This window comes from Camelus ferus, chromosome 30 (assembly GCF_009834535.1).
Source record: "Camelus ferus isolate YT-003-E chromosome 30, BCGSAC_Cfer_1.0, whole genome shotgun sequence".
Lineage (NCBI taxonomy): Eukaryota > Metazoa > Chordata > Mammalia > Artiodactyla > Camelidae > Camelus > Camelus ferus.
Window position 1 is genome coordinate 20,788,540 of NC_045725.1, and position 27,821 is coordinate 20,816,360.

Below are 27,821 nucleotides of genomic sequence, written 5' to 3' on the forward strand. Positions count from 1 at the left end.
GGGGGGGGGTGTTAATTACTTATTTTTTTAATGGAGGCACTGGGGATTGAACCCAGGACCTCGTGCATGCTAAGCATGTGCTCTACCACTGAGCTATACCCTCCCCCGTAAAACAAAACTCTTGACATCAATCTTACCCTTAATTTCAGACGTCATTAATCTGAGATGGTCTATATTAAGGAGTGTTATAAACTTTTATTTTATTTCTTGCCCTTCTGCTTCCACTTGATCCAAGGCAACGTAACTATGAAATACATAAGATACACAGACATCACTAGACAAATTAATGTGCTTACATACAAAGGAACTAAACATTATCTAATGACACTGGGGTTTCAGAGAGTGACTATTTTAACACAAAAACTTGTGCATAATTTTTTTCTGAAACATGTATAAATACATTGGTGCCTCAAAGGCAAATCAGTATCTCGACCACACTCCTAGACAAATATGCCCTCAGGTTTATTGTTTAATTAACTGAATCAAAATTAAGTCTTATGTACTCCTTTCAAACACTGAGCTTTTAAAATGCTGAAAAATTTTTAAATTTAATTTAAATTGCAAAAACAGAAAACATTAAAAAATCAAATTTACCAATACTAAAAAAAAAAAAATTTACCAATACTTTCTATAGTTTTAAGATTTTAAAATGTCATAAGGAACAAGTTGCTTTGTTTCACTAGCCTTTTGTGAAAGACCTTTTAAAAACATACATTTGGCCAATTCATTTTCAACCTTAAATCATGTTCTCTGTATATTAACATTGTTATCCTTTGGTTGTTAAAATAATAAATACTTGATTAAAAGATATTAATTCCTGTTGCTTCATGAATTCACAGTACTGTATTTTTCCCTCCTGTCAAATTTCGACGTATCTATTAGTAACGAAAGCGGCTGACTCAAATTTTAAAAGTTTATCCAGAAGGGTTTAAAATCTCTGGTCCTGTTAACTAACAGTTTTAGGTGAAAACCGTTAAATCTCATTTAATTTATTTCTGGTAATTTATAATTTTAGTAATTTCTTTAGCCCAGATACCCAAACGCTGTTTAACAAACGAGTTAGTACTCACTTGAACGTGGTTAGCTGTTTCAAGTCCACTCATCAAAATCACCTGCTCTGTGTGTGCATGTGAGTGCACATGCACTCCTTCATTCCCTAAAACAGTTTTGCTCCTTGAAAGAGAGAAACTGGCTTTTGATCAATATGCTACCAGACACTTAAGACTCTGCTAAAATCAAAAGGTGGCCAATTTTCAAATAAATGGAAAGAGAAAATACTTACTTAGAACGGACAAAATTTAAGCTTGGCAAAGTAGTTACTTTTATTTACATTTGCATGTATCAAGATTACAATAGAAACACTAGTGATACCATCTGAACAAAAGCAATGATTTATTGGTAATGGCAATGAATGAAATGTTGAAAGTCTCTGGCGAGAATCAAGCAGTTATCCAGGAGCTGTAGATCTGAATGCAATATGGTCTTCCAGTGTCTTCTGTACCTTAGTGGCTTTCTCCTTTTTTGCCAACTACCTAGGAAGAACAAAAATAACTTTATATGCACCTCTTACTGATTTAAGAAATGAGTTATTTTCAGAGTAATATTAATCGTAGTCATCTTTAAAACCTGGTATTAATTTTTATTGTTGCATTCTTTTGGCATGCAGTGTATCTTCATTTTGAAGAAAACTGTTACCCTCCCTACCCTCACAGCCTCTAGAAATTAAAAATTAAACACATGCAGGCTATTTTTGGCTTCCCACACTGTTTTAAGAAAAAGTAATGCAATTTTTCAAAACAAGGTTGACAGTTTAGAGAAGTTAATAAAAAGATGATGCTATATGAGTGAAACATATTTGGCACGCTATTTTTAGGCAATTAGATATCAAATGTCGATCACAAAATAATCTAGAATTAAGAGTACACTAAACTTAGGTCTTCATGCCCAAGATGACAGGTTTCTAGACTTTTTTTTTCAGTAAGTAGACATGCAATGAAAACAGATTAAAAATGACTAATTTTGACTAGTTTCTATTTTTAAAAAACCCTGGTTGCTACAATGTACTATTAAAAATACAAAGAATAAATCCTGTTTCTGTCACTGATTAGAAAAATTCTCTACTGGAGGGTTTAAAAAATGCTCTAGTTGCTATAAGTGTGGCAGCATAAAAATGTAAAGAATAAACTTGGTTTCTACCAATAGTTCTAGAACACAAATTGTCTGTAGGAAGGTTCTAAAATTATGTTGTAATCAAATAATTTACTTCAAACCTAACGTTTATCATCAGATAATGTATTCTCATGGCAGAAATGCCTCTAAGGAAATCTACTTGCAAGCTACTGAATATGTATTTGTATATAACAAAATTTCTATGTATGTTTTAAACTGTAATTTTCATATTTTAAATTGATTCTGGTCTAAATGGTAACATCTGAATCAAGCAAAACTCATGACGTCTTCAGTACACGTCTGGTCTAAAACAGAACGTGGCTCGGGTCAATGTCATTCCTGAGAAAAGATTATAAAAACCTCTTTCCACTGAATTCCTAATCACATGATGCTAGAAATGTTGTTTTCCCCATCTTGAGGAAAATCACTTTTATTATTTTAAAATAACTTCTCTCTGATCCAAGGAAACCATGTTTTAGAAAGTCCAAAAAGCCACAAAGATACGAAAAACAGTCTCATAAAAGAGTCTGTGGATGAGAGTAAGAAACTGAAGTTTTAAGAGCCGGGGGGAAGCCTTCCTAGGAAAGAAGCGGAGGTGGCACTATTTGTACAGCAACTGAATTGAAGCAGATAAAAACTGAAAGCATTATTGATCATTGTACCATGTGGGACACACAAAACAGAGCTATTAGATTAAGCAAAAGAAAACAAAAACGACTAATATTAAAAATTAAAATTTTAGCAGATGTGATACAGCAGAAGATACGAATCCGCATACTGTTTCACAGGCTGATAACTCTCAACTTGCCAATGTGTATTCTCTGCAAAAAAGAAGAAATTCAGCATTCCTATACGGAGTTTCTCACCCTAAAACTAAAGATCTTTTATTCACTTTTAAGTCTTTATAGTACACCTTAGACAAATAAAAATTTTGGTACATCAAGATTAGGTGTTAAAAATATTTATTCAGTAAAGAGTCCATTGATCTTCCACGTTAATATCTGAACCCAGCCTAAAATTCAGTCCGTAAGTCTTTGAGCTGGCCTTGAACTCACTTGGGTTGGCAAAGCAGAGGACACACCCACAGTTAATCAGCAAAAAAGAGTTTTGGGCGACAGTTCCAATGAGAAAAGAAAACCCACATCTCTCAACTTCAGCCTAATCAATGTATTACCCTAGTACTACTATAAAAGAACTTGATGAAACTGCTCAGATTTAATTTCCAAAATGAGTCTATAGTTCCTAAAAAATAAAATTTAAACTTCAGGTCATATTAAAACATTATCCAACAACTAGTTAAATCTAAAAACATTTACAACAATGTAAGTTTTACTGTAATATTATTTCTCAAAATGTAGTACAAAAATTAAATATGAGACAGGAGAAAGTAAAAAAAATAACAAAAAGTTGGGTGAGCAATGTAGTATGGTAGTGAAATTAAAGCACCTAGTTGCAAGCCCAAAATAAAAACCAAAACAAAAGGCCAAAAAGGAAACATGACTGGAATGAGATCTGAAGAAAGAGATGGTTGAGGAAATCTATGTGACAAGAAGGCTGATCCGATGACAGAAGCTGTAGAAATCTTGCCCCAGCAATGGCGAGAACATGGGAAGGGTGAGAGCAGACAGGTGCTAGATGAGCAGAGAAGCAAGGAGGGGAGTAGAGTGAGATAAGGTCAATCTTTATATTACTTCATTTTTTAAAATCTTCTGTTTTTAGTTCATTTGAGTTGGATTAAAAAAGCTGAAAAATAAACAGACAAAAATGTTACAAAAATAGCTGATATGGTGAATGGCCAGTTTAGAAAAGTCTATTTTTATTACAGTGATAGAAAATCTGCTCTGCTTTTCACATGCACCTCATTCCCTAAGGAGCAGAAGCCCCTTCATTTTTGCTTCTTTTTGTACACCCTTATTTCTTTTGTATTAAAATAAAGCAATCCATGTAAAGAGCATATTTTAGCAAAGAAAACATCTACTTCCAATTAAAATGGCAAGCTTTTTTCATGCTGCAACACACAGAACACATTTACAACAACAGATAGCCGAAATATATATTACAATCTATGCACAATGCCTCTTACGAGCCAAAAACAGACACGGAGAAGGTATGTTCTTGTCTCCCAAGTCTGAAAGTATAACCTTTTAAAGTTGTAAGAGCACGCAAGATGGTCTAAGATTTTTATCCACATCCAGGATTCATCAGCATCACCTTAGCTTCCGTCATCTTAGTGACATAAGGAGAAGATCAGTGATATTCTGAAAACTAAAATTATCTAGAAACAACTAATATGACATAAAAACGTAAACTGAAAATGACTATGTAATTTCATTTAATCATTCATTAAAATCATTTTATACAGCTCTCTTCACTAACAAAGAGGTATCAAAACTTTCTTCTCTGTGCTGATAAAAGGCATGCTAAATTTTGAAATTTTAAATTCTGATCACTATGTGCAATCCCTTTAAAATTCAGACTGACCAAATAAGGACAGGAAAGAAGTGCCACGCCAGACGTGGTGCCCAAGGTCCCTATTTTCCATTCTACCCAGAGTGCCTGCTGCTGTCTTTTCCTGTATCCGCTTCTACTCCTGCAGTTTAGTTCAAGGCCCTTTCCTCCACAAAATACTCTCATGTTTCCCCAGCCATTCTTGGGAAGAAGGAAATATCACTGGGCTGGGAAAGTATGAGAATATTTTGTGGAAGAAGAAAGCCCTGAACTAAGCTTTGATTAATTTTGATTAACTTTCCAAACGTTTGTGCATTATCCTTTCAGGATATAAACTTGCTGTTGACAGCGATGACGACTCTACTCAGCAGAGTACCACCGGGACCTCAAGCACCATACCATGTATCCATTCTTCCCTTCACCAGAAACCAAACTCACTGATAATTTTTAATAAATGACTCTACACAAGGCCAACTTCAGTTACATATAAACTAGTTTTTCAATTGCAATGTTCCTACGTTGAAGCTGTTGACTTATTAGCACCATATGAAAAATACTAAATTAGCTTACTTTTGAGGAATAACCCTACAGCACAATGAATGACACAAGCAGAGAAAACCTCATTCAGAAACTACTGAAAGGAAATGTAATATTAACATACATAAGGAAACCATTCAACCAATTAAAACTTATCAAACATTAACAGCAAGGGATTAAGAAGTCCGGAACACAATGAAGGGACTCCACTACGTTATTAAAGTATTTTCACAGCAGTTCTCAGTGTGGTCCAGGCTGGGGGCCCCTGAGACCCGTTCAGGAAGTCTTCAAGGTCAAAACTAGTTTCATAATAATACTAAGTTGCTATTTGTCTCCTGAACTCTAATTGTCTCACAAATATACGATGGAGTTTTCCAGAGGCTACAAGACCTATGACAGCAAAACTGACTGAAAGCAGAAGCAGGTATGAGAATGAGAGGATTCTGTTACACTAGATAGTAAACAAATTTGTCCAAGTGTAAAACAATGTTCCTCTTACAAAACTGGTCTTTGTTTCAGAAAGTACATATTTTAATTTTAAAATATTACTTGTGTTAACACATAACAATTTTGTTATTTGTAAATAAATCAGTATTTTTTAAATTTCTCAGTTTTAACTTCTTAAATGGTAAACAGATAAATATTGGTCCTCAATCTTCTTTAATAGTGTAAAGGGGTCCTGGGACCAAAAAGTTTTGAGATCTATTGTTCTACGGAGTTTTCAACAAGGTAAAAAAGTACTCAGTCAAACACACAGCATTATAAACCACACACAAATACTCTCAAGCAAGAAATGAAAAATACCTCTGCTACCCTAAAGACAATCCAAAAAGGTAGTTTGGTCATCAAAAAAGAGAGAAACTAGGCTGGAAGTGATGTGAAGGAGGATGTTAAAAACAAAAAGGTGAAGACATCCTTTGATGAACAATTATTAATGCACAGTAGAAAAACTATAACTGAATGGCAGGCTGGTAAGAAGATGGACAAGACTGAGTAGAAAGAAAAAAATGGAAATCAAGTAGCATAAGCCGGGGTGAGAAGCAGGAAACTAGAGCTGAATTAGTAACACGAGGGAAGAACAGGATTTAGAGTAACAGTTCTTAGGAAAGAATTAAGCTAAAACAAACTCTGCAAGGCACAGTTAAAGCCAAATCCAATGGCATTTAATTTAAACAAGCAAAGTAGGAAAGCAGGCAGCCAAAACGTTTTTGTTGCTCACACATTTTCCCAGTACAGCATACTTCATATCATAAAAATGTAGATGTTTATCTCTGCTTCTTCTGACCTGTCATTACGCATACGTCAAACATTTGACACAACAGATCTAAGTACATAACCCTTCCTACGGCTCCCGAAAGTTAATTACATTGTGAGACAGGAAGATAGTAGTTGGAAAACGACCACTTAAAAGTATCTATTGTCCAGGTTATCAATTTTGTAAAAACAGCATACAATTATGCTCATCCACTGTTATAAAATTTTATGCATTTGTCTATAATCGAATTAAAAGTAGATCTGCAGTATCATCAAAAAGAGTAAGTTTTCAGGATGTTCCACAGCTCCAATTCCCCAAACAGGGGTCCAAGTTGTTAAGCTAGGTGCCAATTCCCTAGGGACTAGCAGCCCTAGGAAGACTCTTCCTCTCTTATAATCTCTTCAAGTTCTAGACTGCCTGCCCAATGCCATCAGAAACACGCTGATACCTCCATCTTCTATGCTGCTGCACATTTCATCTGTATACAGCAACTGGGTTCTATACTGATAAAGTTCTTGGTGGCACTTCTACGATCTGTGGTTGTCTATTTTAAGACTCATCCTAAGGAACTGTTACCAATTAGAAGTAGTTCCAAGAACGAAAAAATGTTCTCATTCCTAAAGGTCCCATGAAAACTATAAATACTTTTGTAAACCTTAGGACTGAGTCCTCAAAAACAAAACAACAATAAAAAAAAAAAAGCCTGTTCACTGAACAGTTATTTGCTGAAATGTGTTCTTTCAGCACAAAGACATAAAACATCTCAGTGCAGTAAAACTGAGTCCATTCTTTTTGATTAAAATTATTTAAATCATTTTAGGGGGTGGGGTATATAGCTCAGTGGTAGAGTGCAGGCTTAGCATGCACAAGATTCTAGGTTCAATTTCCAGTATCTCCATTAGAAAATAAATAAATAAAATAAAATTGTTTAAGTCATTTTAAATATGTTTTCATCAGAAATCATGTAATCAAAATCTTAATATAAGCAAAGTTTTACAATATTTACTATTAATGATTTAACTTACTTCTTTTTCCATTATTCCTAACCACTTTCTATAATCAATTATTTTTTATTTGGATGCCATTCGTTAACAGATACTGTATCAGTAAGACTTATTTTTTCATTAGAGAGTCCTTTCAGTAAGATACCTAACACTCTGATTAGAAGAACCTACTCTTTTGTTTAACCTTATAAAATTTCATGACATGGTTATCATTTTGATCTTTTAAAAATTATTTCTTTACAATAATTATTTTTACTTCTCCTAGACATCATTTAAACAAACTTACTCGTTTGAAGTCATTCATATTTGTTGCCTGGACTGGAGTCCCAATAAAAGTAAAATACGAAATTCTTGTTGTTTCTTCTTCACCTTGATTGGACTGAACAAATATCTATACATACACACCCCCCAAAAGAAAAAAAAAAGAATTTCTACATTAATGATTAAACTCCTTTTCTTATTAAGTGTGCTTTAACTTTAATCAATTTCCCTAGGTTATTCATAAAAATACCTGCTGTTCTTTGTAAAGACTAATCCACATTACATTTAGACTAGTACTCCCAGAGCCCTTATTAATTGCTCTTCCCACCTTCTCCAGGGATGTCACGGCAAGACACTCACATACACAAGTTCTTGATGATTTAGTGTGGTGGTGTGGAAAGGTAATAATTAAATTATTTACAGAGAATGCCGAAAGATTATGGAATTCATGATTACAATGGGCAGAGTGCTACTAAAGTTTTTCTAAAATTATGGCTTTTCACTGAGGAAAATTTCTGCAGTTATATTTTTTTCTGATACTCCTTCATTCTGATACAAGAATATTAAAAGAAAAAAACAGTACTGGAAATAAGCTCCTAAAACTATACTGTGCCTTGCCTATTTTTTAAGCTTGCCTCTTTATACTTTCTGTTTAAACCCTCAGCATGTTAGGAGACAAATGCTTTACTCAAAGATCCTCTTTCAATACATTGGATTTTTTCTATTTGTTCCATTTTAAAAAACATAATACTCTAGATATTACTTAAGAATATTGCCTCTGTTGATTTGGGCAACATACTTTTTTCATTCTCAGATGGCACTCAGCAGTCAGTTTTTGTTGGTTTTACAGGCAACCACAGATTCATCTCAAACTGAGTTTATCAATTAAAAACTCCAAGTCTATAATAAGTAGACTATTAAACTATTTATTTATTTGCAATGCTTTTTGAACCTAAGCACAATAGTTTCTATTTACTGGTTTTAAAATTCATCTACTTACTTTGATTAGATGTTCTGATCAAAACTGTTGTTTTGACTTCAATTTTATCACCAAAAAGTGACAGGGATGCTTTCTGTGTCTTCATTTAAGTCGCTGACTAAAATTTTGACTGAGATAGTACACAGTCCATAAAGACTTGAGCCTATCACAAGATAACTATGTTCAGTGACTCTCAAAGACAGAGGAGATCATTTTAGGATCTCTGGGTTGAAAGGGCTTTTCCCAATAAACAAAAGCCTTCCTCCCATCACTAAATAAAGTCACGGGTGTTACTAATTAAATGTTACAAATATGACAAAAGTCAGGAAAATATTTCATAACCAGTGTCCCAGTCTAATATAACCATTTTCTTTAATTTCGTCTGGGTGGAATATTTCAAACACTGAAAACTTAATATAACCCTTCATCTTACTACTAAGTATATTCTGTGAAAGTCCACTGAAAACTTCATAAAATGAACACGTCATAACATTCTTCTAATCCACAAAAACCAGAATCCACTAACACAAAGAAACCACATTAGTTTGGCATGACTTATTCTCAAGTGACCCTGCTGGTTCCTACTTTTTCCCTAGGTATTCTATTATTCTGTTTTAACCCTCCTACCGCCTCTTCTGAAGGAATGGGCTAGGGTGGAGGGTTGGCTTAGAAGCATGTGCTGGGTTTCAATACTAAAATTCACAAAAACAATTAATAACTTCTAAAAAGGAACTGATTTCTTAATGTAAATTAAGATAACATAAAATTACCTTTTTAAAAAGTCCTTTTTACTGAGATCATGGATACTATTAAAAACTCTATATTCTAGAAAAGTAAACTGGATTTTACAAACATATCATCACTTACCATCAGGTATGAAGGAAGCACAAATACCTTCAGTTTAAGTATAAATGTTCTAGAATAAACTTTTAACAAAAGTTATCAAATATATATAAATGGACTGACAAGTCCACAAATTAAAAAAAAAAAAAAAAAAACCTGTCCTTTCCCTTTGGGGCACACAGATGAATTAAAAAGAAGAAAATTTAATTAGTTTATTAGATGTTCTTACTCATTTCAAACCAATCAATCAACTACTTTAAAGGGTCACTTAGAATCAGCAAGGATATTTAAGACAGCATGAATTGTCACTCACAACCCGCTAAATATATCTGAATGAAACAGTACTTACAGTTACACTGTTAACATTCTGAAACTTAACATAACGAAGTGGGACAATGCCGTCTTCTTTAATATCATCCTCTGTTAGCTCCAGAGCTTGAGTTGGTTCACTTCTTTCTGCTTCTTCAAAATCCATAGATCGGGGTAGATTGATAAAAATTTTTACGTATTTAGGACCCTGACCTATAAAATGGTAGAATAAAATAGAATGCTAAAACCAAATATACAACAGTTGGTTCCCTCTTTCATGATATTCACACTATACAGACAGACACACACATGCACATATCTACCTCTATCTTTAGAAACTGTAAGTCTGAGTATTTTCATAGCCATACTTTTTTCCCCTTTCAATAGACATTAACCAGTAAATTCTTGGCCTGCTACCACTATACTAAGTACTTTGAATACTAGAGTAAAACACATACATACATATGTTCACGCATACACTTACACAGAGTTCTTGCCCTCAACTATAAAAGACACACTATGGTAAGTGTGTAACTACCAGTGAGGAGGTATAGGGAAGGTGGCAATGAAGTTTGCCAGCATATGCAGGCTAACGAAAAGTTTCAAGAGAAATAACATTTGAGCTGGGTCTTGCAGTTGTCATCAATTGGCACATTTTGTTATTTAGGAGAAAAGCATCATCAGTGACGACATTTAGCCAGAAGGAAATTAAACATACAAACTGCTGAATTTCAGTGTAGGGATTAGGGTGTGATCAGTGGTAAGATCACACTTACAGAATGTCTTAGTCTCTTTAACTTCAGACCCATATTTTGTCACTGATTAAAGAATCTCAAGCTTTTCACATTGCTTAAACACTCATTTCTACAGCACTTGCTTTTATAAATACTTCGTATTTTCACAATAAAGAAATAATTGTATTAGTGAAAAGTCATTAATACACAAAAATTTAGAATAATAAACGAGAAGGGAATGCTATCTGATAAATAGGGTAACTACACTAGCAAAACCCCCACAACAGATGTAGAAGAAGAAGGGAGTTGGGGATGGGGGGGTACATAAGGAAAATTCTTTATTTAATAAAAAGAGAAATGCCAAGTCTGTACAGCCCTGTTTACAGCATCACAATTTGTACACAGAAGATGAACATATGAATAGAGCACTCACAGGAAGCTCTAAAGCCCCAGTTCTATCACCTGTAACAAGAGGAGTCTGAAATACATCTCTCCCAGTTCTGGTCCTGAAAAATGGCTGCTGCAGATCTTTAATTTTGAGTTGGAAGAAAAGGTTCCCTCGTGTTCACATTACCAGGGAACTTAAATTCTAAAATAAAAACCCTTAGAAATAAGGTAAAAGTTTCTTTTTCTTTTTCTTTTTTTTACTTTCGATCCAATAATCTCACATTATTTGCCCATTTTATATCCTTTCTTTGTTCCAAGAACAATTTTCACTCTTTCCCAAAACAAGAAATATCTCCCTCTATTTAACAAAAAGTTTTAACCTAAGTGTCCATCAACAAATGAATGGATAAATAAGATGTGGTAAATATATCCAATGGAATACTACTCAAGTTATAAAAAAGAATGAAATTTTGCCATTTACAACAACATGGATGGACTTAAAGGATATTATGCTAAGTAAAATAAGTCAGAGAAAGACAAATACTATATGATATCACTTATATGCAGAATTAAAAAATAAATAAAATAAACTAGTAAATATAACAAAAAAAGAAAGAGACTCACAGACAAAGAGAACAAACAAGTGGTTACCAGCAGGGAGAGTGGAGGAGGGAGAGGGAAGATAGAGGTAGGGGACTATGAGGTACAAACTACTACATATAAAATAAACAAACTACAAGTATATATTGTACAACATAGAGAATATAGCCAATATTTCATAATAACTATAAATGGAATATAACCTTTAAAAATTGTGAATCACTATGTTGTACACTGAAACCTATATTATATTGTTCATCAACTATATCTCAATTAAAAACAGAATTAGATAAAATAAAAGTTTTAAATGTGTACTAATAGGTCTATAGAACAGAAAGTTAAAGAAAAGCTGTCCATTACTCACCATTATCTGGCCCTTGAAATTTCATTGAATAAAGCTTAACAGGCTGATTGAATGCCACAGTAATAAGCAGCTGTGAAGAAAATAGTTTCATTTTAAAAGGGCCATTGAACACCTTGAATAACACAACAGCTAAGCTGAATTAGAGTAATTAAGAAGCAGAAAAAATTTAATGTATCTAACAAAACCAATGTAACATAGAAAATTAGCAAGTTGAAAGTAACTTGAATAGATTGACATTTGAGAAATACAATCATCTGTTATGTGTATAAGGGAATGACAACAAAATTTAATAGAATAAATTAACTAAAATTGTATGCAAGAACCTAAAGGTGTGTGACCTACTAAATGGCAAGCAATCTGCTTTCCAAAAAATCAAACAAAACTCTATATATTTTAGCACATTAAGCTCAATGTTTCCTAAACCAGTTTATTTGTGAAGCATGTACCCACGTCACCTGACAACTTGGAGACAATGCACAGGTTATATGGAGAGCAGAGCCCTCACATGGACTCTATTTGATCCAAAACTCGAGAAGAGGACTCACAGCTCCAGGGGTAACCTCCAAACCTCCATCCTAAACTTGCCTGACTGACTGAATTTGGAAGGCCACGGGCAGGAAGATTTTAGGGAAGCTATAGCTAGTCCTTCTGATAAACATCACCACATTATACTCAAAGCACCATTTACAAGGAGCACAATGTGAACGATATTCTCAAAGTTATATAGTAGGGTCGCACTGGTTGGAACAAAGAAAGATGAGATTTAGATTTATGATTTCAAAATCCCTGTGGCCTGTTTGCCTAAGAAAATACTTAGACTACTTCCTTTGGTTATGTAAGTTCTTTGTATACTTAACCTATAATCGTGTGTCAAAAAATATGAGCATGACACATTTAGGGACTTGAACCTGGTGAAGAGGATATGAGAGTTGGAAGCTAGAAAAACAAAGTCAGCAAGAATATGATCTCCTCTTCCTGAAGCCAGTGAAGAATCACTTAACCCCTTTAAAAAAAAGAAGCATGATCAGATTTGTATTTTAGAAAAATAGCTTTTGTGAACATGTAGAAGATGAACTGGAATGGGGACGAAGAAGTGTCAGTGGAAAAGAAATTAAATTAAGAAAAACAACAGTCAAGATGAAGATAAAGATGGCTTGACCAAAGCAGTACTGCATGACACTTCCTCTGTGACAACGATACAGGAAGTGCAGGGAAGTACAATACGGATTTACAGCTGGGGGTGGGGACTAGACATACGGGAGTGCTCATCTAACCAGGCCCTGTTTCTCAGGGATAAACTCTTCGGGTAGGTAGAAAGCATGGAAGGTGGGTCAGAATGAACACAAGGACTTAAGAATAGTGAAGGCTGAACTCAGCCTTGGGGCCAATGCAAGAGTTCTGTGATTCTCCTCAGTATATCTCACAAAAGAACTGAGAAAGGAGGTGGGTCTGCAGGGTCAAAGGACAGGGGTCAAGTTATAAAAAGGAAAGAAGTGATCATCTGGGAAGGAGAGACAGAAAACCATGAGATGGAAACACGATAAAGAAACAAGAGTGGGCATAAATACTGCTAATTCCTACAAGCCTTAAGCACTCAATTACCTGTTCATCGCAATCAGATTCCAAGAAGGTCATGTCTTTCCGTAAACAGTTGTCAAATCCATGCTCATCACTTTCATTCAGACACTCACAGCCAGCTTTGTTAATAAAAGGCATTAAATCCATCTGAAAAAAGTAAATCAAGACTTTAGGCAAAGTATCTGGATTTGGTATAAAAATCTTAAAAAGAAGCGTAAATATGTGATTTTTTTCTTACTGAGTTATATAGCTGATATACAATATTATGTGCTTCAGGTGTACAACAGCTTTTAAAGATTATATTCTATTTATAATTATTATAAAATATTGGCTCTATTCCCAATGTTGTACAATGTATCCTTGTATATAATTCTCTTGATTAGGCAATTTTAAAGAAAAATTCTGTCCTTTAAAATAGTTTCAAAACTTTTATATTAACCCTTCATCTGAATTTCTAACATCTACTACTAATAATTAAAGCCAAATCTAGGCTTCATCCACTCAATAGGTATCCCAAATCAAGTCTTTTTAACTCATAGATTATAAAATGTTGACATATTTTTCTTCGTAACAGTGTTTTACATTGAGAAATATGAAAATTATCTATAAAATATCCAAAGAAAGCCTACCTCCCTCTTCTAGTGATCATGCACTTTTAAATCTAAACTCTTCATATAGGTTTAAGGTACATATAGGTTTAAAGGTAAACAGCAAAGAGACTTAAAATTTTATTATGGAAAATTTCAAACATACATATATAGACATGTAATACACTGACCCTCAGGTGCCCAGCTCCCAGCTATAATCATCATCATCATCAACTCATAGCCACTCTTATTTAATCTTTATCCTGCAACCAGTCCCAACCTTTCCCTATTTTAAAGTAAATTTTAGACATTTTTTCATTTCATTCATGAACATTCGAGTGTGCATGAGCATTTCTAAGAGATAAAAACTCTTAAAAAAAATCCTCATTATCACAACTAAAACAATGAACAGTACTTTAAATATCATCAAATATCAATGTTCAAATTTCTTCAACTGTTTCATAAATGTTTTATAGCTGAATTTAGTTAAATGCAGAAAAAGAACCCAAGCAAAGTACAAACACTGTACTTAGTTAATGTGTCTCTTAAATCTCTTTTAATCTATAGTCATTTAGCCTGTGGATTTCTTATATCTGGACTTTGCTACTTCCCTGCAGAGTCACTTAAAATCTTCCTTTCTCCTGTATACGTGTTGGCTGGTTCTTTCAACATAATGCCAAAGAGTTGCAGTGACAGTGGGCACCCTGTCTTGTTTCTGATGTTAGTGGGAATGCCTCTAGTGCCTTCCCATTAATACTTTATTGAATGCTTTAGGAATAAAGACGTATTGAATTCTACCAAAGTGCCTTTTCTGCATATTAAGAGATCATGATTTTTCTCTTCTAGATTGCTGGATTTTGTTTACTTTTATTTAAGTTTTATACACCAATATTCTTAGTTGAAACTGATCAGTAGCTTTCTTTTTTGGTACAAACTTTGTCAGATTCTGGGATCAATGTCATACTTCAAAAATTAACTTGGAAATTTTCTTTTTACATGGTCTTAAGTAGTTGCAGTAACACTAGACTACTGATCTTTAAAGACTTGGTAGAATTTCCCTGTGAAGTCATCTTGGGCTTCACAGAAGAGCTCTTGCACTATTTTCTCTACTTCCTCTATGGTGACTGGTCTAATTAGGAGTTCTACTTCTAGTGGAGTAGATTTTGATACACTGTGTTTTTCTAGAAGAGTATACATTTCATCTACTGAACAAGAACTGTTCTTAAAATTAACCAAGTATTATAAATTATCAGTTGCATGTTCACCTGTTTTTGTTTTTAACGGGTTTCAGCTTTTTTTTTAGAGGAAATCCAACACGAGACACAGGAAATTAGAAAAAAACTTTCCATGCTTCAAGTTTTTGGTTAAAGAAAGATCTGTTCTACCTATTACATAATTTAGGGTCATTTAACGTTTGCTCTTATTTTGATAAATGATGGCAAATGTGTAGACCATGTGTATTCAGAGGCTGGAATACTGAAATACATACACAAGCCTCAAGGTTTACAACACACACAGATGCAAGTTCGATTCCAGAGTCGCCACACGCGAACTCCTGGAGAGGAAGACTTGTTACTGATAGCCCCCCTTGTACTGCTTGAAGCCACACTAGGGATTCTTAGCAATTACGGGAGAGAAAAAAAATAAAGTGTTTAAATTACCCCAACTTCAATAAGCATATTAAAAACAAAGCTATGATGTTTACAAAAACACTGCCTTACTTCTGAGCAAGAATCTACCACGATTTTTAACCTTTTGAGTATCATATTCTTCATCTTTTGCAGTATCTCAAACACTCCTAAAAGAGACACATGTATCTCATTAACTCTGGCCTCAGTCAAATCAGGAGTTTCAAAACTTGATGATATGTAAAATCAGTAACTGTATAGCCTTTCAGGGTTAACATCTAATGACAGAAAGTCTTTATTCTAAGAAACCCAAAATTTTATTTGAAAATTGTTGGTACATTTTTGCAATGCTTATATTTAAATCCACTTTAAGACACAGGTTTTCATTCAGTTTTTAAAAAAATTTTATTTAAATAAATGTCTTTAAAAAATTATTAAGGAATACAAATATTTATAAAGAAGGAAACATCCTAGTCCTCAGATGTTACATTTAAATATTCATTTCTTTGATTACAAGCAAGATTCAATGTTTTCATATTTGCATTGGGCATTTCTGTGAATTGCCTCTTTATGGCCTGTGCCCCTTTGTTTCTAGTGTTTATTTTTTCTTAGACTTGTAATGATTCTTTACATATTGAAGATACTAATGTTTGTCTTACATGTTACAAATGTTTTTCTCAGTTTTCCCATTTACTTTTCATTTTATTTATAATTTTATGCATAATTTCACATTTATAAAGTTACATATCTAAATTTTTTAATGGTTTCTGCCTTGGGGTTATGCCTGAAAAGACTCCCCACATAGCCAAATTACATGACTAGTTAACTAAGTTTTCTTCTTCTTCTTTTATTTTTTTAACTTTTTTATTTAAGTATAGTTGACTTACAATGTTGTATTAGTTTCTGGTGTACAGCACAGTGATTCACTTATAGATGTATACTTTTTCATATTCTTCTTCATTATAGGTGATTACAAGTTTTGTATATATATATATATACACATATACTTTATCATATTTTTTACTATAGGTTATTACAAGTTACTGAATGCAGTTCCCTGTGCTCTACAGTAGGACCTTGCTTTATCTATTCTGTATTCAGTTTCTGTTTGTGTTGTGAGGACAATGACGTTCTCAGGAACACACTACCAGGTTTAAATACTTAATTACCCTATAAGACCTATAGTTCAAAACTTTTCATGTCTTGACTGATACCTGATGGAAAAAAACGAAAACGTTTTTAAGTTTTTCACATTGTATTCATAATATCTAGATGAAAACTAAATTTGTTTTATTTCTTAAAAACTTCAAATTTCCCTGCTTATTTTCTACCTGAAGCCAAAACACTAACATCACACTTAGCTGATGTGTCCCTGTAGCTAAGCAGCAGGACTGTTGCACTCTTATAAGACTTTTCATGCAAAAACCCTTAGTATTAAAGGAAAAAAAATACAAAGATGTAAACACAACAGTTTACACGTCAAATGATTTCCAAAATATTCCAAAAGATGTCACAACCCTGACTTACACAACATGTTCGTACTTTCTGAGATTTACAAATTAACATACAACAGTTCTATTTTTAAAAAATATTCATTGAAAGTCCTTAACTTAATGAATGCTGCTACCACACGTTAAAGACACTTTTTAAAGACACAACTCCTCCACCCATACACACAAAAAGAATCTCTCACATTCACCTGACTACAGATTCTCCTCTTTCAACACAAATTTAAAGGCCTTACAGAAAGGACTCACGGCCCCATGACAAATCTGTTTTAATGAACTTGGTACACATACTTTCATATATTAGTTTTAACTTTTTTAAAGTTCATTTTTAAACTGCTAACACAATAACTTTATAATAAGAAAAATTAAGAAATATACATAACATATATCTTCTGGTATGCAGGATTTACCAATTTGCATAATAGTCAGCTACCATGAAGTGCTCCTTCTGAATTTACTTCCTTCCTAAGAGCTCTCAAATAATAGAGATATGAATTAAACTATTCATATTATGTAGTTTTTAAAAACTTTGAAGTTCTCCAGGCTTCAAAAATTAGTATTTAGAATAACTCACTCTTAAAACTCTGAAAAACATATCCAATACTAAAATTACATTTGGTCCTAAACCAAAATCAGTAACAAGGTTTTTATTTTTAATAGAGTGCCAGAAAAGAGGGGATTGCCTAAAAAAAGAGAAAACTATAGGAACTGGCGGAAAAGAGAGTTCTGAATATAATGGTCATATATTAAAATTCACACGTCATTTTACACAATTGCCAAAAAGGAAAATATTTTTCCAAAGCACATTTCTTCACTTTTGAGGGAAAAAAAGTATAAAACAAATGTTTTAAAATGGTTATTAAAATAGTTCAGAAAGTAGATTAAAAACAAGTGGTAGTGAAAATTAGAAGACACTTAGGAAAAATAGTTTATGATGGGGGCTTAAGGCACAGACAAAGCCCAACAGTCAGCTAATACAGTTTTAAAGTTCTTATTGAAAGTATTCTTAATTAGCAAAAGACAAAACATAAAAACAGTCAGTTTCACTTCTATCAAATAATGCAAATACAAGATATATCATGACTTGGCTTTTAAGTGTACATACATAGCCTTTTGGAATATCTGTGTCCTCGTTGCTTCCAGGGTCGTTTTCTAAGTGCTGCTTGATTTTTTCTTCTAATCCCACAGCATCTGCTCCTTGATATTGATCAATTCTCACTTTGTTTCGAAAAAACAGAAATGTAGGTGTTGCTGATATATTGTTGGTGGCAGCTGTTCCCTAGAATTGTCAAGTTAGATAGCATTATGAATTAAAACTAATCTTAAACCACTCTGAATATTCATTCTACATCTTTATGGAAGTTAAATATCACAAGCAAGAGCTAAAAACATGTAAAATAACTTATTCTTAATTATTACTTAAGAAAAAGCAGACCTATTCCTAACGGGCACAACTATGTTACCCTTATGTCCACAATGAAGAACAGCTCTGCCTTTTTATGTTATAAACACTTCATCCAGTAGAATAATCAACTTCCAATACGGAAAGTATAGACTGTTTCTCAAATGCAGAAACCAAGTAGGGTATTGAGATATGACAGCACAAACCACTGCTACGAGGAAAAAGTACACATCTGAAAACACAGTAGCCCATCCATCCATGAAAACAGGGTAACGTCCTTTGCATTGCAATCCTCATCTAGTTCTACTCTTAAAGACATGACTTCCGGTCTCCCATCTAAAAAACACTGCAATAGCTATCTTTTTAAATTCTGCTCCAAATCCACAGTAAGATTAGCTACTGAATGAAAATTAGTTAATTAACCACTGATTCATGGTTTAAATTCTTCATGAGAAGTATAAAGAAAGTAGTAAAGCAAATATGTAACCTTGCACATTCAAACACTAGGAAAAGGTACATTGTTTTTTAAAGGCATAAAGTTCACAGAGACGTCTTCTCTAAGCCTCATAAATTAGAATAATTTTTAAAAATTGACCTTTTAGAATAGTGCTGCCCAAAAGAAATATAATACAAGACACAAATATGAGCTCTATATGTAACTTTAAATTTTTTAGTATTGCAACAAAAAAGTAAAAAGAAACAAGTGAAATCCATTTTAATAGTATATTTTAGAAAACCCAAATATGCATTTTCAGCATATAGTCAATATAAAGAGTTAACATAGTTCACATTTTTTCTTTCACACTAAGTCTTGAAAATCCTACGTATTTTACACTCAGAGCACATCTCAGTTTGGACCTGCCACATTCCAAGTGCTCCATAACCAACCACATGTGGCTGCCATACAGGACAACAGCTCCAGAAGACAGCACTTTCAGATTAGAGACAGAGAGCACTTGAAACAAGGCCAGTGCTGCAGCGACGTAAGCACTGAACAGTAATTGTGTAGCGCAGGGTTTACACTAAATCCCCAAACTACTTATCTACAAATTATATAACATTCCAAGATTTTTTTTTTTCACACTCAGAAATGTATCAAAGACAAAAAACCTCATTGATGGGGGAAAAAAAAAACTACAGAGCGGTTCCTCAGTCAAAAGACCACATTTTTAGTGTTGGAAGGAGCCTTTAAAATTTTTTTTTCCTTAACAACTCCTCCAAACTTCTACATATCCCAAATGTAGAGCTGTCACACAGCCACTCCAACTATGTAACCAGGGCGAGCTGCCTACAACACTGTGGCTCAGTCAACAGGAATCAGCATTTTAAAGATTCTGTTGAGTAGGCAGCTTTGGAGCTAGGGAGCTCACATTACAACTGATCTACTCAAATCAAACTAGAACCAATTCTCTTTCATGGCTTTCTAATCAACCAATGTGTCAGCAGTAGAAGATACAATTCTAGATTTGCAAAAAAGTAAACAAAGAAATGTAAAACACAGAACTGCCATGTAACCTATTAGGTTATTTTTATGTATACATATTATATATATATATATATATATATATAAAATATAATACTGTTATTACAACATTGTATTAATTCCATATCACAAGAGTGTTAATATAAATAAACCCAGAAGCAATCAGAAATGGACTACCCTTCTTAACTAATGTAGTTATAATTGTGATAACTTGTCGTAACTATGTCAACATTATCCTATTGTCAAAAAAGTACTTAGTGCATAAAGAGATAAATAAAAAATGATATTAATGTTGAATCTCAAAACCAATTTGTAAATAAAATTTATTTAAAAAGGACTCTTTTGCCTTACCTGACACTGATGTACATCCACTTCCAAGAAAACTGCTTGTGGATACTTATTACTCATAGAACTGAAGGCTGGGGCAATCCTTAAGCATGGACCACACCTGAGAGAAAGGTAAGATGCTTGGTAAGACAACACCAAGGACTGTATTAATTTATACTCTAAAGATCTTGTCAATTAAGTCATAAAACAAAGACCTACTTATATAGCACAGAGAACTACATTCGGTTTCTTGTAATGAGCTGTAATGGAAAAGAATCTGAAAAAAAATAGATATGTATGTGTACGTATAACTGAATTGCTTTACTGTACACCTGAAATTAACATTGTAAACTGACTACACCTCAATAAAAAATAAGAATTAAAAAAGAGATTAATGGATAAACAAAAATGTAGTATACCTATACAATGAAATATTATTCGACAGAATAAGCACAAGGATATATCGTACAACACAGTGAATGCAGCCAATATTTTATACTAACTATAAATGGAGCATAAGCTTTAAAAATTGTGAATCACTGTATTGTACACCTGTAACTTTTATATTATACATCAACTATATTTTAATTAAAAAAGTTATGACACATTCACATCAGGGATAAGGATAATTTTTACTGTTTAAAAGAAAACTAAGTCTCATGATAAAATGTCCTCTATGACATTAAAAATATGTACTTACATATGCATTTATATGGTATATATGCATATAAACACATATTAAAAAGTTAGGTGGGTCACACAATAAACAATTACTTCTACAAAGTGGGACTGGAAAAAGAAGAGAGTTTAGGGGAGACTTTCAAAACTATACTTCTGTATCCTTTGCTTTTATATGATGAACAGGTATTTTCATTTTAAAATATTAAACAGACTGAGGATGGAGAATTTAATGTTAACAGCACTTAGACAGTAGTCACAAATGAAGCACAGATACCATGCTATACCACAAAATATACTCGGTATACACACAATATCAGGTTTTCTCATTCCTGAAAAACCTTTCTGCAAAAGCATGCACTCAAAAATAAGAAGGCTTATGGAAAAAATAAGATAAAGGCAAACCATTTAAACCCCTGCAACTTTGTAAAAATATTCCTAAGAAAAACAGTAACTAGTACTCAGGAAATACCTGCACAGACAGGCAGGTGGCTCAGACCTGGAGGCTACTACAGAGGGTGTTTTAAGTGAACAAAAAAAGATCTAGTGGAAGCAGCACCGCTTACAGGTGCTGTGAGGATCCAAAGGGAAGCAAAGCTCTGAGTCAGCGGGGCTGCCACTTAGGTGGGGATGGGAGGAAGTGCAACATGAGAATGACCCCGGCTGGAGAACAAGAGCTGGGTGCAGGCACTCAGGTTTAATTTTATTAACTTTAACTTTCTTAAAATAAACCTGAAAGGGAGCCCGCCTCTGTGGCTAAGGGCTTTTATCCTGCTAAAGGTTCTGCTCCTGCTCTCCACTACCTAAGAAAAATAGAATATGAACTGGTACAACTTCCACATCACGCTGACATCATCACTCCATTCATCGGTCATGTATGAGCTAACTGGCGTTAAAGAAACACTTCCTGAAGTTGAACAGACTATACTAAAATAATGGCTACCTTGCGAATAAGTGTTCCCTTACAAATTTTAACCTCATCTAGATCCTTTGTTTGATTTTAGTTAGCCATCATAAGTGGAACTTCAGTCAAAAATAAAAAAGTTATAGAACACAGAAGCATAACTCTACAGCAGCAACTTTTCACTATGATCATTCAAGTGAACTGATTGGTTATTTTAAGTAAGACGTTTTCCTTGCTTACTATTAGCATTTAAAGTAAACAAAGTTCGATTACTAGCTAAGCTCATGAATAAATCACCTGATTTCTCTATAAATGGCAAGGAACTAGATCCTTCAAGGACCCTTTCTGATCTCTGAAACATTATGCCCCAAGTATGCCTAAGCTCAGGGCTGTACTTTTTTCTCTCGTGTAGCCCTTGTTTCACAGACCTTAGACAGTCTCGGGACCTTTGAGCTTGTAACAGACCAGAGACCATCTAGTCAAGAGGTTCAAAAAAGGAAGAAAAAAAGTTATTTTCTGACCTCTGAACCTCCTTCTGATGGAAAGCTTATCTGTTAGATTCGATATGTAAGGATTCTGAGTTGCTCTTTTTTGAGAAAACAAGAACTCAGCAGACAACCCTCTAGCTTCCTGCAATATATAAGGAACCACACCCACAAAACTGAAATTTTAAAATTGACCTAACCTAACACAATTATTCGATAAGTGAGAAGTGAAGACCAGACAAGCTTAAATGACTTGACCAAAATCAGACGCTCTAGTTAATGGCAGGGACACGACCAGAAGAGTTAACCTCTAAAGCCAATCTAAGATTTACTTTCTTTGAAAGCACCACGTTAGGTTCTTCTTAATAAGTAAGATCTGTGTTTACAGTCATAATATAAAGATTCTATTTCAAGAACTTTCTATCCTTCTCTATTTGCTAAAGCAGAACTTGCTATCCTTCTCTATTTGCTAAAGCAGTCAGTGCTCCACCTTGAGCAATAATATATGTAAACACATCCAGCTGGTAAACAGGTATGGAAAATGTACATGCTTTCTAAAGACATATTTTAAAAGTTTATTATTCTGCAGGCATAATTTTAAAATAGGTTATTTCTAGATGTACTGTATTTACTAATAGACATAATCATAATTGGCCCTATTAATAACACAAAATAGCTAGTGTTCATTAACCATTTGCTATATGGTGTGCAATTTACAAAACCCTTACAGCCATTTGTTTTACAATTCCTCATTTTAAAGACAAGAACAATGAAGCACAGTGCTAAAATTTGATCACAAAACCCAACTTTTAACTGCTATTCCAAAAACCTCAAAATAGTGGCCTACACAGTGTTTTTTTTTTTGCTTGTTATTTCTAAATTAACTGCCAAGATTAAAACTATTTATATACTCTTGAAAGGAATCCAGACAGATTACATACTGTATGATACCATTTTTATAAAGTTCAAACCCAGACAAAACTAACCTGCAGTGTTAGAATTCAAGAGTGATGAGATGGGGCCTGCAGGAGGTGGGGGTGGGGCAGGGATTGTGTGACGCTGGCATTCTTGACCTACATGCTAGCTGAACAGGTGTAACCACTGGAAATTTATCAAACCATACACTTAAAAGGTTGGTGTACATTTTTGTACGCCTGCTATACTTCAATAAAAGGTTTGTGTAAAAAAAGTCTCTATATGTTCTTGTGGGCCTCATCATGCCCCAGCTGTCTTACAGGCCCCTGTTTCACTCTGTCTTATATATGCCTGGTCCCTATGGACTGTTGTGCCTGCAAGTCTGTAATATAGTAAAGTATCTTCAGCCCACCGCAATTTAAAAAAATATATAATTAATCCTCTACATATAATGCATTATTGGCACAAACTACCATAACCCATAGATCTCACCATCCTAAAATACACTGACATTCTCCTTGGATGGTAACAATAACAACTAACCAACTACAAAGTAAGGCCTGCTTTAGGAAAACTGAATATGTGGTAAACCTATCTACAAAAGTAGTACACTCATGAATTCAAGGTAAAAATCATTCATGTTGAGTTTTATAGGAAAGAAAATGTATATTCTTTTAAAGTTGGAGTTTACTCAACAGTGATAACAAAACTAGCACTGCTTATGACCACTTAAATGTATCTGGGTAAACTTAAGAAGTAACAGTTTGGAGATACCAGTTACCACAGTATATAACTCACATACATAACTTCATTCTCTAAATAGTATGGTTAGGTTACATGTTATTATCCTCATTTTACAGGTAGGGAAAAGAATAGCAGAGAGTGAACTGAACTGTCCTCCATCAGAAGATCAGTTTGCAAGCAGAGCTTTTTCAAGGCAATATTTACTGAAAAAGAAATGTCAGGCTCTGTGCAACAGAGGTGATCCTGCATGTCCCTTTTGCTCAGGCTGGGAAGAACAAGGACAGCACTTTACAATCCAAATGGAGCATTCAGCAATGGGACCTTGAACAAGTCATTTAACCTCTCTGTGGCTCAACTTCTTCATCTGTAAAATGAACAGAATTTCAAAAGACTATTTTGAGGACTGCAGGAGTCAGTAAGTGCTTAAATAAGTCCCTTACACAGACTAAATAAAAAGTAAATAATGACTATCTTAACTGCTTAAAAAAATACTGGCAAAGGGTGCCAGTTACTGGGTTAAAGACAATTTTTTTTAACAAATGGTGCTAGGAAAACTCGATGTCCACATGCAAAAAAATGAAGTTGGACCCTTACTTTACATAATATACAAAAATTAACTCAAAATAGATCAAAGACCTAAACTTAAGACCTAAAACTATAAAATTCTTTAATGAAAACATAGGGAGGAATCGCCATGGTATTGGATTTGGCAATGATTTTGGGGGTATGACACCAAAATGACAAGCGACAACAACAAAAAAGATAAATTAGACTTCAGCAAGATTTTTAAACTTTTGTGTATCAAAGAACACTATTAAGAAACTGAAAACACAACAAATGGGAGAAAATATTTGCAAATGATATATGTGAGAAAGGATTAAGACCCAAAATATATAAAGAACTATAACGCCACAAAAAAACCCCAAACAATCCAATTCAAAATGGGCAAAGGACTTGAACAGACATTTATACAAAGACAAACAAATGGCCTATAAACACCTGAAAAGACACTCAACATTATTAGTCATCAAGGAAATGCAAACTAAAACCACCAGATACCATTTCACACCCATCCAAGATGGCTATTCAAATATTTTCTAAATGTTGGTTTATGAAGAAATTGGAGTTCTCATGCATTGCTGGTGGAAATGCAAAATTGTGCAGCCACCATGGAAAATAGTTTGGTGGCAGCACTATTTACAATAGCCAAAAGATGGAAACAACTCAAATGTTCATCAACAGATGAATAAACAATATGTGGTATACATATACAACAGAATATTACTCAGCTCTAAAAAGGAAAGAAAATCTGACACATGCTATAACATGGATGAACCTTGAAAACATTATGCTAAGTAAAATAAGCCATAAACAAAGGGACAAATATTATATGATTCCACTTAAATGAGTTATCAAGAACAGGCAAATTCAGAGACAGACAGTAGATGAGAGGCTACCAGAGGAGGGGGCGGGGGGAGGAGCTATCAGAGTTACTGTTCAATGGACACATAATTTGTGTCTGGGATAATGAAAAAATCTAGGAAACAGATAGGGATGATGATGGTACAACACTGTGAATGTGCTTAATGCCACCAAATTGTACATTTAAAAATGGCAAATTTTACTACAATTAAAAAAAACAACTGAAAAATAATACTGGAGAGCTAACTGAAGATTCTTAACAGAAGAGTGACAATTTGTACAGTGTTTCAGTAAAATTAATAGGATGAATAAAGCACAAAAGATGAGAATAAGAAATAAGGCTTAAAGTAGGGATAGTACGGAAATGAAATAGGGGCTTGAGAAAACTGTTTTTGGCCTAAAATGGGATGAAAGTAACTTTTCTCACTTCAAATAAGTTGCTTATTACTGTCATCTCTCCCCCTGCTATGTTATGGGAAAAAGAATGTGTATCATTGAGGGACAAAAGTATAAAGGCTCCCACTGACTAGAATTAAGAAAGTGAACTAAAAATGCAATTCGTTGTGAAAATCATCCCTTCCCTTTTCCAACACTGGCCTAGAACTTAACAAATGTATAGGCATTCCCTCATATTAAGAAAACAGACATTGTAAAATTAACAAAACTGGGAAAACAAACTTTAATGTTCTGCTCCTTTCCAATTCTGTATGATAGAGATTGACAACAAAGTCCCAACTTGTTTTCATCTCTATCTGCATCCCTCCATCCCCTAAAACTATCTAATCTTAATGTCACCATTTAGATATTCAACATTTATTGAATCATGTTCAATAGGTTTGAATTACTTTTTGTTCCGAGACACAAAACACTGCCTTATGTTTATATAATTACTTGTACAATTAAAGGTGTTACATAGTGATATCTGTAGTAGATTTCTCCAAGTTTGTGTAAGTGTAAATAACACCGGGGGGGGGGGGGGTCCAGGTAAATCAAATGGAGACTTCAGTAAATACACAAACTCCCTTAAGTCTTGGTTCTGAAAGTCTCGTTCCAACAAGTCACTCTCACAGAGAACAGTGCACACTCAACATGGAAGAGCCACTAGTTCTGCGACCTATAAATTATGCTGAGACTTACCAAAGCCAGATAACATCTTTCAAGTTCCCTGTCCTCTTAAATCAAGTCAAAAACGGAGTCTATTTGGTTAAACCCAGATGTGGACATCTGCCTACCTGTACTGTATAAATACCTACTTAACTTTTCATAACCACATGCAACTGCATACATAAGATAGCCTAAGTTACAAAGTTACTAACCAAAGAGGTAACAAAAATGTTAGGGGAATTAAAAAGCATCCTGACCAAACATTAACTTAATTTAAAATGCATTAGCTGAGCTTTATGTCCAAGCACTACGAGGATTAGTTGGGTAGCCCCATCTGAATCTTCCAAAGGTTTTCCAGCAATGCAGGTGGTAAGGAGAATCAAAGCGTTCGGTAAATTAAAATTTTTACAGTTTCTAAGATGCAAGTGACAGCTAGCTCCTGGGAAAGAAGTGGAGAGGTGCAAGCAGGAGCGGCTGAGACTCCCACAGATTAGAAGGAATAGAGCCAGGCCACCCCAAGAGCAGAGCTCATCCGAAGACTCAAAAGAAGCGGGCGGGGATCCCCTGGGCTGGGGAGGCAGCCAGGCCTGGCCTCTAGTCCGCCAAAGACTCCCGGTGCACAGACGGGAGGTCACACCCAGGACCTGAGGCCTAACAGGGCAGCGGCCTGGGGCTGCGGCCGGCGCCGGACGTTCCGGAGCAGGAGACCGCAAGGAAGGAGGCGCAGAGAAAGAGAGAGAGGAAAGCACAGACACGCGGGGCCCACTGGGCTGGGGCCCGGCCTCACCCTCGCATGGTGAACTTGACCACGGCGAGTCTGGAGCCCGCGCCGCTCAGCTCCGGCTGGAAATCCGGGTCACTCCCGACCGGCTTCACACCCACCATTCTCAGAGAGCCCTGGAAGGCGGCCGCGATGCCACCGGCTTCAAAACTAAAGAAGAAGACCCGGGAGAGGAATAGGAGAGGCTCAGGAAGGCCTAGGCCTGGACAGGGGAGGTGGTGACCGCGACGTCTTCTCCCGGGGCTCTCAGTGCCGAGTCACGCCAGGGAGCGGAGCGGCCGAGGGGGCGGGGATGGGAGGGGGGAGGGGAGAGGCGAGGGAAGGGAAGGCGTGCGGAGCCCAGCAGCCACCGCGCCGCAGGGCCGACAGCGCTTGCGCACTTTGG

At 34.8% G+C, this 27,821-nt stretch overlaps 1 protein-coding gene across 3 annotated transcripts; it reads right to left on the reverse strand.

Annotated features, from left to right (window-relative positions):
- Positions 1 to 27,821, reverse strand: TXNL1 (thioredoxin like 1). 3 transcript variants are annotated; one of them, XM_014557672.2, is made up of 9 exons: positions 27,443 to 27,699; positions 20,428 to 20,524; positions 18,297 to 18,470; positions 13,493 to 13,615; positions 11,891 to 11,960; positions 9,846 to 10,018; positions 7,700 to 7,804; positions 2,948 to 2,990; positions 176 to 1,532 (listed from the first exon to the last, which is right to left on the reverse strand). In XM_014557672.2, exons 1-8 carry the CDS (start codon positions 27,538 to 27,540, stop codon positions 2,952 to 2,954), a joined length of 879 nt encoding a protein of 292 aa, XP_014413158.1. In that variant the 5' UTR covers positions 27,541 to 27,699; the 3' UTR covers positions 176 to 1,532; positions 2,948 to 2,951. The 3 variants fall into 3 exon arrangements, with proteins under 3 accessions (XP_006182830.1, XP_014413158.1, XP_032326445.1); XM_006182768.3 differs by lacking the exon at positions 2,948 to 2,990 and having other exon boundaries at positions 1 to 1,532; positions 27,443 to 27,821; XM_032470554.1 differs by lacking the exons at positions 176 to 1,532; positions 2,948 to 2,990 and adding an exon at positions 3,012 to 3,912.

Coding starts and splice junctions, on each gene's coding strand:
- TXNL1 (XM_014557672.2), bottom strand. CDS start 27,540: ATGGTGGGTGTGAAGCCGGTCGGGAGTGACCCGGATTTCCAGCCGGAG. Junction 13,616..18,296: donor CAGATATTCCAAAAGGCTAT/GTATGTACACTT, acceptor TACTTTTTTCAG/ATGGATTTAATGCCTTTTAT. Junction 7,805..9,845: donor AGAATGTTAACAGTGTAACT/GTAAGTACTGTT, acceptor GTGTATGTATAG/ATATTTGTTCAGTCCAATCA.